At 40.5% G+C, this 12,587-nt stretch overlaps 1 protein-coding gene across 1 annotated transcript in view; it reads left to right on the top strand.

Moving 5' to 3' along the window:
• STK32C (serine/threonine kinase 32C) overlaps positions 1-12,587 on the top strand; it is a gene marked incomplete at both ends in the record, with an annotated part of 200,185 nt that overhangs the window by 172,616 nt on the left and 14,982 nt on the right. The window contains 3 exons of the mRNA XM_081329303.1: positions 1,914-2,065; positions 5,805-5,978; positions 7,289-7,326. Of these exons, the coding sequence (XP_081185429.1) occupies positions 1,914-2,065; positions 5,805-5,978; positions 7,289-7,326 (364 nt within the window). The remainder of the gene's footprint in view (positions 1-1,913; positions 2,066-5,804; positions 5,979-7,288; positions 7,327-12,587) is intronic.

Below are 12,587 nucleotides of genomic sequence, written 5' to 3'. Positions count from 1 at the left end.
TATCAGAAAAAGAATGCCAAAATGCCACAATCTACAAGTGCAAAAAAAAGCAAATGATATGCCAACTGGAATGTACAGATGATTTTAAAGCTTAGAAAATAATATGCTCCATTCCTGTGTTGAGGGATGGCACCCACAATAAAAGTGGGAAAAAAACTCCTTTCTGTGTAGCTCATGAACAGGGACACCCAAATACATTTCTTTGAGGAATTGTAATATAAACAACTGTATGTAGAGACAAGAATCTCTTACTATATTCCAGTCCCAAATTAAGGATTAAAGGGCCAAGCAGATTTTGAGCTGAGCCCAGAAACACAGTGGGATTCAGTACATTTGGTGGAGGAGCAATTCCCCAGTCACAGTGTTTCGTACCATCTTTCCTGAGATTGTTGTCTCTTGCTGTACCCTCATTTTGATGATTCATAGAGTTTCACAGTTGCTAGCACAATGAATTATTTCATTGCTTGTCACTAAATTGTATTCTTCTAAGTATAATTTGGACATTACCTTTGGCATGGAAAATGATTGTTTCATCTGCTGCTCTTTTAACATTGGAAAGTCTGAACCTGACAACTAATATTTGGCATCTTCAGTGTCAGGACGCTGCTAAAACAGGAGTCATTATACTCCTGTTTTAAACTTTTTAAACTTTCATTATCTGCATGCTGCCTAGAATTCTGCTAGGATTGAGGAGGCAAATCAATTACACCAGGGGTTCCCAACCCCTGGTCCGTGGACCAGTACCGGGCCAAGGCATGCCAGCAACCGGTCCGCACAAACAAGCAAACCCTCATCTGCAGGATGCAGGCAGCACACAAAACCACACACCCTCTGGTCCGCGGAAAAACCTCTCTCCACCTAACTGGTCCCTGATGCTCAAAGTGTTGGTGACCTCTGAATTACACAACCAATGAACAAGTAATACATGAATTTAAAGTGAAAGAATCTAATGCCAGCCTTGGCTTTCTCCAGGTTTGTGGATTTTAGGTTCCAGGATTTTCAGCAATTGTTCTGCTGGCTAGGAAATTTTGGGAGGTGAAGGATGTACATCTGAAATATAAAGAGTCTGGGAAAGGCTGTTCTCTGACAAAACTGTTGACTTAAGCCTACCTTCTCACCACAGGCTGAAGATTATAATAGAATCAAGCTACCCTTCTATGGATTCTCATAAGAGTCCCTGGGTAAGCTTTCTCCTGCATGATGGCATTTGATGTCAAGTCTCATATTCTTCTCAGCCAGCATAACCTTCAGACATACTGGTTAGTTATTATAAGAGAGAAAATTCAACACATTTGATTGATTGCACTGTCTTTGGATATTTTGCTAAAATGACATTATCGGATGCTGACACTTCTTTAAAAAAACAACAACACATTTTTTTTCTCAAAAGGTAGACTTGCCTTTTCCTTCATAACTTTCTGAATGAAGGTGTGCAGAAAATAACGTGGTTTGCTAAATGATTTCCTGGGTGCTCATCACAATATCTCAATGTAGATCAAGGGTGTCAAACTCAATTTCATTGAGGGCCGCATCAGCATTGCGGTTGCCCTCAGGGGGCTGGGTGGGTGTGGCCTGGGTGGGCGTGACCTACTGGGTGGGTGTGGTTAAAGTGCATATGGCCTACTGGGTGGGCATGGCCAGCTCTACATCGTTCGCATCAAAGGTGCCTATGGGGGCCTGGGCAGGAGTGGGACAGATCTGAGGGTCTCTGGCAGGAGGAGGGTCTCTGGGCCAGGGCCAAGGCAGTGGGGGCCGTTCCCTCACTGTTTCCAGGATGGCTTCGCGGGCCGCATGAAACCACTTCACAGGCCGGATCTGGCCCCCGGGCCTTGTGTTTGACATGTCTGATGTAGATAAATGAAGTACAAAGACACACATTAATTCAACTTTTTGTTTTGTTTTGTTATATCTAGGTGTGCATTGTACAAAAAAGAGATACTGAGAAGATGTATGCCATGAAGTACATGAATAAACAACAGTGCATTGAAAGAGATGAGGTCCGGAACGTGTTCAGAGAGCTAGAGATTCTACAAGAAATTGAGCATGTCTTCTTAGTGAATCTTTGGTGAATTTCTTTTTTTCTCATATTTTAAAGAATGTATGTTCCACTGATTTTCCAAATGTATGCGTCTAGTGGAAAGCATGTTAGTCTTTTCATTAAAGGGTCTTCAGTACACCAGTGCATAGAGTATGATTTTCAAAATTCCATTATGCATAAAAGAAAATGGTAGAGTCCATAATCTATAGCAGACAAAACTTAGCATTATAGAAATCCAGCATCTTAATAGACTACAGATTCAGAATATCTATAGAAATGGAGAGTCCAGTTATGCAACAGCTGGCTTATGATAAGAGTTCCTGTAATAAAGCCTAGTTTCTTAATATATAGCTACAACTATAGAATTAGGTAATTATTAGATTAGTTTGGCTGGCTGGTTGCCTGGCTGCCCATGTTGGTTCAGGAATTATTAGAGCTGAAATTATGACACTTTGAAGGCAGAAGTTTGGAGAAGGCTGTTGAGGAAAAAGAAACCAATTGGAATAGTATAATGTCCAAAGGAGAAATGGAATAAATGAAGAATGTAATGAAATGTAATATAGATTAAACATTAAATAATGGAAATAGTGGATTTTTTTTTATTTGATGCAATTGGACAATGGGATTCTGAGATAATCTGTGTCTTATTGGTTTAGGGAAGGATTTCATAGGAATGTTGGCTACCATAATTTTAGGAGAATTTGTCTCGGTTTGGCATATTTACTTTTTTCATTTAAAGTTATTACTAATCTTTAAAAAATGAATTATATTGAATTAGTTTGCTACAGCCTATAGCAGTTCTCTTTCTACTCTCATTCTTAATAGTTTTCAAACCAACAACTAACTCATGTGAGGAACAGGGCTACAGAAAAAAAAATCCTGAACTGACATCAGCAAGGTTGTAATTCGGTGGATAGGCTTCTCAGTCCGTTAGTATAACAAGTCACCTCTCTACTGAAAAGACGCATGCAGACTGGTGTATAAGAAACTCAGTTGAAACTTCAGGGAGATCCTCCCTGTCTCAAGACTGAAAACATAGCACTCTTTTTCTCCACCACCCTCCCCTCCATAACAAATATATGGGGTGATTGACCCAAAGTCACTGAGTGAGCTTTCATGGCTGAATGTCCCTTATTACCCTAACTAAAAGGTAAAGGTGCTAGTCATGCGTGCTAGTCATTTCCTGTTGTGATTCAGGGTCAGCCTGTGGGTTCGGCAGTTGGGTCGGACGACTCAGAGGAGGAGGAGGAGGGGGGTGTTGAAGAGCTTGCTGAGGGGATTGGACAGCTTGATGAGAGCCCTCAGCCAGGCCCCTCTCATCTGGTCACGACGCAGACCCAGCTGTGTGAGCCTGACAGCGTGGATGAAGATGACCCACAGCTGGCCCTGTTCAAGGACGCCCGACGCAGGAGGCAGTTAATCAGGAGTAAACAGAGGAAGGCAATGGGGCTCCTTGGAAGGAGGCAGAGAGAAGCCACGCCCTGAACTGTATTTAAGGGGGAATGCGTGGGAGGGCTGGTTTGCTGAAGGCAACCGCTTGAAAAGCTCCTGTTTCTTGGTTCGTGTCTTGTTCTATTTGTTTTTGTAGCAATAAATTTGGCAGGCGTAATTCCAGCCTCTTGCCTTCTTGTAAAAGGGGTTGTCCCTGCCTTTTCTGCAGGGCCGGTAGCAGGCTGGTACAGAACATTTCCAGCTCTAGGGGCCGGTGCTCATCTCCGTTTCAAAGCCGAAGAGCCAGTGCTTGTCCGAGGACGTCTCCGTGGTCATGTGGCCGGCATGACTAGACGCCAAAGGCGCACGGAACACTGTTACCTTCCCACCGTAGTGGTCCCTATTTTTCTACTTGCATTTTTACGTGCTTTCGAACTGCTAGGTTGGCAGAAGCTGGGACGAGTAACAGGCGCTCACTCTGTTATGCGGCACTCGGGATTCGACCCTAACTACTGTGTCACAATAAAGAGGCAGGGTGGGGACAGGTCTCCAGCTTCGATTCTCTAGGAGAAAGCTTAGCCTAATAATGATAAATATAAAATGCACACCCTCTGGTTTTAAGAATGTAAGAAAAAAAGTACCGTATATACGCTGGATCAAAGTTAAAGGTCTAATTTAACATTCCGTTTCTAAATGTCCAACCAGGAACCACCAACTGAACTGGGGTCCAATAGTTTCTTCTGTTTCACTTTCGACAGCAATTTGCTGTTGAAGTGGGCACAGATCGAGTCTTGGAAGTAAGACGTACCTGTGCTAAGTACTTTATTGATACCTTTATCTCTTACGCAGTTGTGTGACATCCTTTCAAAGTTGTTCAGATTGGGGACTATCACTTTATGTGATAATAAATTCTGGAAGTTAACTGTGATATGTAAAGGCTTCCTTCCCCTCCCCCAAGGTTTCGGTATTATATGAAAGAATATTTTTTATGTAGCCACTCGCGGATGTTTACCTATACTAATAATATGTGTCTTTGGCTCCCCTCTTTACTCTTAAGCTGAAAAAGCACTGAATAGCAATGTGTCTCACAGGGGAATTGCTCAGGCCTCTTTATCCTTTTGATTGTCTTGTCTGGTTTTTATCTACAACACTTTGAAATGAAATAAAACATTCTTCCTGTAGCATTCTGAATGGATAATTCAGACCTTGGCATTTTTTTTTCAAGAGATAGGCACGACTGAGTCAACATATGTAATGGCATTTAACAAAGAATAAAATAAAATAAACACTAAAATAAAATAAATATGCACCAAATCTTATAAACATTTTTGGTAAGTTATCAGTATTTTCATCCCTGAAATCTTACACTTTTATCTAAATTCTTATGAGTGCTTCTTCTGGAAGTTTTGTTAGGGATTTTTTTGGTGTTTTTAAATTTAATTTGGGGGGTGGGGATTGGACACCATCTGGAAGGATCATGGCTGCTTTTCTGAACCCTATTACAAATGTAGAAATATAAAGGAAAAACCATGTTATTTGCTTTTTACAAAGACCCAGGTAAAGTACACTCAATTTATTGGGGGCGATAAAGGGAAATCGATTTTCTAACTCGTGTTTCTAAGCTAATTGGATCTCTAGATAGTCTTAGAAGAAAATAATTCTATGACCTATGTGATCACCCCTTTTACAGTTTTTTCCACTCAGTTTTGGCAGATAGAACAAAAATGTCCAGCTAATGACTTCCCAGATTTTCTGTATTAAAAAGATTCCAGGCAACAAAATCTTGCCAATGAGTCATTCGCACTGATGGCACTGGTTATCCTTTGATAATGAAATGAGACAGGCTGCTTGGTATTCCAGTACATTATTGATTATGCCTGGAAAAAATTACTGTGTAATGATCATCTTATAGAAGCCATGTGATCCAGCCAGATATAGAAACAGGATTACATAAACAAGTTAAAATTAACTATGGCAGCTGCTCCCTACTAGATACAGAATAGGAGACAGCTAGCAGTAATAAGGATTAAAACAAAGTGACACCCCCAAATATATAAATATCAGTGGTTCAAAGAAACGGGGACAAATGAAAGAAATTGAAGGACATATATTTAGATATGTAGAAGCACTGTTATTATTTGAGCACATTCCAACCAATTCTTCTGGAAATTCTAGGAACTGAAGTCCTAATATATCCAGAGGGCACTGGGTTGGGGAATATAATACTAAGGACATCTCAATTCCAGGTCTTTATGTGACAAGGAGAACTATCATAAGGCGTAATATTGTCTGTGCAAATATAATTGAATTCCCTGTTCTCCCTTTTTTTCTATAGGTACTCCTTCCAAGATGAAGAAGACATGTTCATGGTGGTGGATCTACTCTTGGGTGGTGACTTACGTTATCATCTTCAACAGAATGTGCAGTTTACAGAAGAAACAGTTAAACTATATATCTGTGAAATAGCGTCAGCTTTGGACTATTTGCGCAGTCAGCGTATTATACACAGGTGACCTAACAATCTGTTATTGGCAGCTGTCAGGATCAGGTCTAATTCTGTGAACTCATCTCATTCTAGCCCATTGGGAAACAACTGTATAGAATCTCAACTCTGAAATTGATTTTATAGTTGGAGTAAATTTTCTTCAGTAAATACTTAATCTCTAGTCCTACCATGAAATGGAATGACTGTAGATGGGACATAATCACAACCTAATTTTCTAAACCTGTAATCTTGATCTATATTCTAGTTACATAGAATTTTGAACATGCAGGCAAATTCATGATCATGTCATCTCGCTCTTTGATGCACTTCTTAATTTCTTTCCATAGGATTATAATTGGGACCAGTGGCTGCTGTATCAAAATCTTTCTCAGATTTTTTTTGCTTTGTTCTTTATTTCTGTCAAAAGTCTGGAAAAACTCTCTTACCATGAGTCAAGCTTGTTTCAGTGCCGAAAGAGTGTATTTAGCTTTTACCGATCTGGTGCTTTTTATATGGGTTCCTCAATTTTCATCCAATTCTTCTGGAAATTCTAGGAACCGAAGTCCCAACATATCTAGAGAACATCAGATTGGGGAACATTAAACTAATGAAATCTCATTTCCAGGTTATTAGCCTCCTCCTCCTCCTCTTCCTCCTCCTCCTCTTCCTCTTCCTCCTCCTCCTCCTCCTCCTCCTCCTCCTCGGAGGCATAGAGGTTATGGATTGAGATTAGAACCATGGTACTTTGGAAAAGTAATTTCCTTTTTACTTACCATATCCCTGATTTCATTCCTCCACTATATGCTTACATCAACCTTTGAATTACTAGCTCAGAATCATCCAGTGAATTTCATACTGAATGAAGTTTGGAACTAGATGTTCCTGAACTTTAGTCCCATATTTTAACCACAATAAAACAGATCCTCATTGAACAAATGCATTCCCAGAGAGATGCCACTGGAAAAATTACACTCGCCTATTCTTCAGTGCAATCCAGTTTGACTCTCACCTAGAGACCCATGGCAGCTGCTATTTAATACTGTTTGAAGATGGAAGGATCATAAGACAACTTCAACTGGCAAGAATTTTATTCAAACCGTGACATGTCTTCGGTTTCTGAGAAATTTCTATACATTACATTCAAATGAAATTTCTTTGAGAATATCTCACACCTCTATAGATAATATTTTTACAATCTTGGAAACAATAACAAAAGCTCAATATGTTTAATGGCTTCTTAGGGCAATTTGCTTGATGTGGAAAAAGAAATATAAGGATTAAGTTGCCTTTTTCCTGTCAAGATTATATATACATATATTTATTTTGCTTTCCAGAGATGTCAAACCAGACAACATTCTCCTTGATGAACAAGGTAAGGAAAAATTGCATGACTTTTATTTCAGCTGTCTCGGTGTTTGAACAGTCTGGAAATGGGTGATGTGGGATATTTTTTGGTGCTTTGTATCATGTGCATTTATTACAGTATTGTGATATTCTACTTCAGTTTCTGCAGAAGTGACAGATGCACAAGCTTACAGGATTTGAAATGAGTTGATTGGTTCATGACTTTCTCAGCAAGCTCTGGGGCACAGCCATTTGTGACCCGTGAATTTATATTAGAATATTATTCCTTATTATTTATGGTGTTTTCTTCCCTGATATAGTATTGCGTATTACATGTTTGTTTTGATTACTGCGTTCTTGTTTTTATTGCTTTAATAACTTCTATATAATGAAGATTTGCTTTGATGGTTGAGGCAGCTTATATGTTGAACAAAACAAATGAAGAAGTTAACTGATGGAAAAGAGACATTATTAGTAGCTACTATAATTTGTTTTAGAACAATTCTGTCCAGAACAACTTTATGCAGAAACAACTAGAAGCCTTAAAGCATCTCTCCCTCTCCGTCCGTCCCTCCCTCCCCCCCCTCTCTCTCTCTCACACGCACACACACACACACACACACACACAAGTATGATTTATGAAGTCTAGCAAAGAATACAGATCATTGAAGCAGTGAGGCTGCTCTCCAGCTCCCTAAGTCTTTTCTCAAAAACGATTGTTTTCTTATTTCCAGTAACTACTATTTCCAGTAACTACTATTTCCAGTAACTACTACTGCTAAGCTTGTAAGCTGCCCTGAGTCTTCGGAGAAGGGCGGGATATAAATGTAATAAAAATAAAAATAAAAAAATAAAACTGTTGAAATCAACAGTCTATTCCCCACCAGGCTGATCAGCTGCACTGCAAGGAAAAGCAGGCAGAGCTCCCAGTCATCCTGTGGGCCACAAAAACTGTAGCAGGATACTATTTGCAGGCTGCAGGTCCAATATTTTTTAGGATATTTATTATCTTTTACTACTGTAGATACCTTTCAATCTGCTTGCATGCCTAGGATGGCAGAACCAAGACAAAGGTTGGATTTGAGGAAAGGTACCAAAAGTCTGCTTCAGGTACAGGAAGGATTATAGCTCACAAGTACGTCACATGCTTTAGAGCAGTGTTTCCTCAACCATGGGAACTTTAAGATATGTGTGCCTCAACTCCCAGAATTCCATGCTGGCCGGGGAATTCTGGGAGTTGGAGTCCACACATCTTAAAAGTTCTCGAAGGTTGAGAAGCACTGCTTTAGAGTGAAAAGAGCACAGCTCTGGTCCTGGCTTCTCCAAACCAGACTAGAGAAAAATTTCCATTCTGACATTCTGGGGAGACTTGCTGTTGGATTAGCATAGACAATGACTCATTGAATTCATTTTCCGGCTTGCGGCATGGCACTTCCAGTGATGCAAAGATGAAACGCGCAGGAGCCATGGTTTTCCTCATTTACCTCAAGCAATAGAAATGTGTCTCTTCCCTCTTTGGAATTGCACGGGTATCGTCAGCCTTTACAACCTCATCACTGAAAGCTAGTCAGGGAAAGTCGAAAAGTGCAGCCTCACAAGCTGTGTTGTTCTTTCTTTCCTCCCTCTGGAGGCGTGGAGTTGCATTTTTATTTAAATGCTGCCTGCATACTTCCATAGCAAAACAACTGCTGTTTGCTGCAGGCCAGGCCAGGCCAGGTATCCAGATGCGATGTCTCCAATGTGCCTGTGGTGACATTCTGCCAAAGATAGATCTCAAGAGCTAGCAGCTTCAGACACCTGTTAAGGTGCATGCCCTTCTACTTTGAGGTTAAAAAGCAGAAAGCAAGCAGCCAGGTAAAGGGGTAAAAGGAAGGAAGTGTTGTCTCCACGTATCTGCTGCTTCCCTTTGATTGGCAATGGGGATATATCTCCAAAGGAATCGATGAGAGACTAGTCCAGGGGTAGGCAACCTTGGCTCTTTTATGACTCGTGGACTTCAACTCCCAGAATTCCTGAGCCAGCCATGCTGGCTTAAGAATTCTGGGAGTTGAAGTCCACGAGTCATAAAAGAGCCAAGGTTGCCTACCCCTGGACTAGACCTACCACGGCTGTCTTGCAAAGCAGCCCCTGAATGTTTAACCAGCCACACCTACGGTGTTTATAGAAATAAACCAGGCAAAGGGCATCATGGCTTAATCTGCCTGTTTGTTTCATCTGGCCTTGGCGCACGAATCCCAAATGCTAGAAATCCACATGCAGGAGACATAAAAGAAAGAGACAGATTGATTTCAGAGTAGCATTTTTATCTTGGCATGAAAGCATTAGTGGTTGCTGATCTGCTTCAGGCAGTTTAGGAGAGATGATGTAGCATACCTAATTGTAGTATAAGCGAGATGTGGTTCTTAATACACCCCAGCTGATATCAATCAGCTCTAGAATAGTATAGTTTGAAAATGACTTCCCCTAGTAAGGTCATATATTTAAATCAGAGTTGATATGTTGTTTTCTAAAATCCTTTAAAAATCCCTAAATACATTGCTCTCCTGTTCTGGAGTGCAGATTACAGCCTAACCAAAGCAGACCTCTCTCTACCTCGGATGCAGCACTGTTCATTCATGTGTCATATAATGTGCCTGGGCAATTGGAGAAGGTTCAACTGCCTCACAGCTAAGCTGCAAAAAACCAAGACACCATTAGAGGCAGCTCTGAGATATAGAAACCTTTGATTCTTCTTGCCATCTAATAGTCATTCATAAGCTGAGGAATTCTGGGAGCTGAAGTCCACAAGTCATAAAAGGGCCAGGTTTGAAGACCCCTGGTCTAGATCTTGTAGCTCTAGTTCACCCTCCTGTGCTGTTGGTTGGTCCTGCAGTGCTATGTTGGTATATGAAGGATTGATATCCACGTTATGGATATCCATGGTGATCTTCATTTTCTCTGTAATGAGACACTTCCTTAATAACTCAACAAGAGAGGCCTGTTTCACGTCAGAGGAAGCTTTTGAAAGGAAGATATTAATTATTAATAATTATTAATAATTAAATATTATTTACTATTATCACTTTGGTTGACTCTGGGTGGCTTACAAAGATAAAGCCCAAGTATAAAAACCAATAGCTTCCATCTCTGTAGTGACAACAGTCAAACTATCCACAGCAGGCCCAAACTATCCACAGCAGGCCCATTGGCAGTTCATGTCTTCAGGGCCTTGCAAAAGTGGGGGCCAGTCTGCAGAGATTATGTTGCACAGTGGGTGAGCCACTATAGAGAGAGGCCTTTTTCTTGGTCCCACTGGATCAGGGGTGTCAAACTCGCAACGTCCCATGACATGCCGTGACGTATCAGGCCCACAGGCCAGCAGTTTTGACACCCCTGCACCAGATGGATTCCATGAGTCATGGTGGCGCAGTGGTTAGAATATAGTATCGCAGACTAACTCACTGCTCACTGCCAGGAGTTCAATTCTGACCAGCTCAAGGTTGACTCAAGTTCGGTAAAATGAGGACTCAGATTGTTGGGGACAATATGCTGACTCTAAACTGCTTAGAGAGGGTTGTAAAGCACTGTGAAGCGGTATATAGTATATGAAGTGCTATTGCTAGTGCTAAAAGGAACCCATACCATTCCCTGCCTGGGAAGAGATAGCCCTTCAAATAACATGGTCCCAAGCCACGTAGGGCTTTAAAAATGACAGCCAGCGCTTTCATATTGGACTTGGAAGCAAATTAACAACCAATGCAGCTCCTGCAAGAGAGGTGACACATGTGCAAATCTAGCCTTGCACAAAACCATGGGGGCTACCACATTTTTAAATCAATTGAAGCTTCCAGATACTTTTCAAGGACAGCTGCATGTAGAGTACATTGCGATATCCACAAGGTGGAATTTTAATGGTTTGCGAATCAATTGCCAGAAGATTTCTTTATGCATCTCCTGATGCATTCAGCTTTGTTCCAACCCTGACAATAGCATATTCCCCAATGGATCCTTTAAAAAGCTTATCAAATAGCTTTTCACACAACAGGAAAGCGAAATGCTAGTTGACTGGAACAGCTTTTATGTATTCATGTGTAATCCAAGTTATATTTAAAGTGTCACAGTCTAGCCATTTAGTCCATTGATCAGAAAGAGTTTCAAATGAGTTCTGATTTTTCCTATCGTGCAACATTTTTTTCTATTCTGAGTAACAGGTAAGACACTGCTAGTTTGCCCTTTCATAGAAAGGAAAAAAATATGATATGCGATATGTGTGAAAGAGCTCGCTGACCTACAGGAGCATTTTTTAAAAAGTGTAACTAATTAAAATCTAAACTGTGATGCTAGTTCGTTATAAAAAAATTAAATATTTATACAATTGCATTTTACAATGGCACCTTCTTTAGGATCCCGATTATTCTGAAAACGATGTGCGTAAGTAATGCAGAACTCTTAACTGAAATTGCAAGTGGCTTCTCCATCAAGAGAGAGATAAATAGGTTGTTTTGTTGATATATTAGTTTTCCTGATGGTATAGTTAAACCTCAGATCATTTAACCAAATGTGAAAAGTTGATTGGGTGCTTTCTAAAAAAACCATTTATGGTTTAGAATATGATATTTCATTCAGTGGATTGAAAACCTGATTGCACCTGTCACCTGTCATGAGATTACCTATAGACATTAGACCAGAGGTCTCCAACCTTTCCGGGCTCGGAGGAAAGGAGAGCAGCTTCCAAATTGGTGCACGTGCAAATGGCGCCACACATGCTGGCGCAGCACTAGCGGCCCCATTCGTGTATGTGCAAATGGGCCACGCACACCCACCCGGGGCTAGCCACCCCATTCACGCATGTGCAAATGGGCTGCACACACCCATCCGGCACTCGTGCAAATGAGGCTGTGGGCGCTAGTGTGAGTGGGGGGGGAGTGCGCATGCGTGCATGCTCAGCCAGCCATTTCTGAGGCCCATAGATTGGGGACCCCTGCATTAGACTATGTATGAACAAATATATTGAAATATGGGACTCATTTATACAAAATGCAGTAGGTTAAAAAAACATGATATAGTTAAACCAGTTGTATAATGTATTAGAAATATATGTATTTGAATAATTGTATTAGATAACTGTATACAGAATTGTAATTACAACCAAATCGATATAATGTCATTTTTGTTTGTTGTATTAATTTGCTTTTTTTTAAAAAAAAATCTCTTTTCTTTGACAACAGATGTATTTTTTTATCTTTGTGGGGTTTTTTTGTTTTTCTGTAATAATTTTAAAAGCAATAAAAGAGTAAATTAAAAAAGATT

Source organism: Vipera berus, assembly GCF_964194415.1.
Source record: "Vipera berus genome assembly, chromosome: 5".
Taxonomy (NCBI): domain Eukaryota; kingdom Metazoa; phylum Chordata; class Lepidosauria; order Squamata; family Viperidae; genus Vipera; species Vipera berus.
This window is presented reverse-complemented; position numbering and strand designations above follow the sequence as displayed.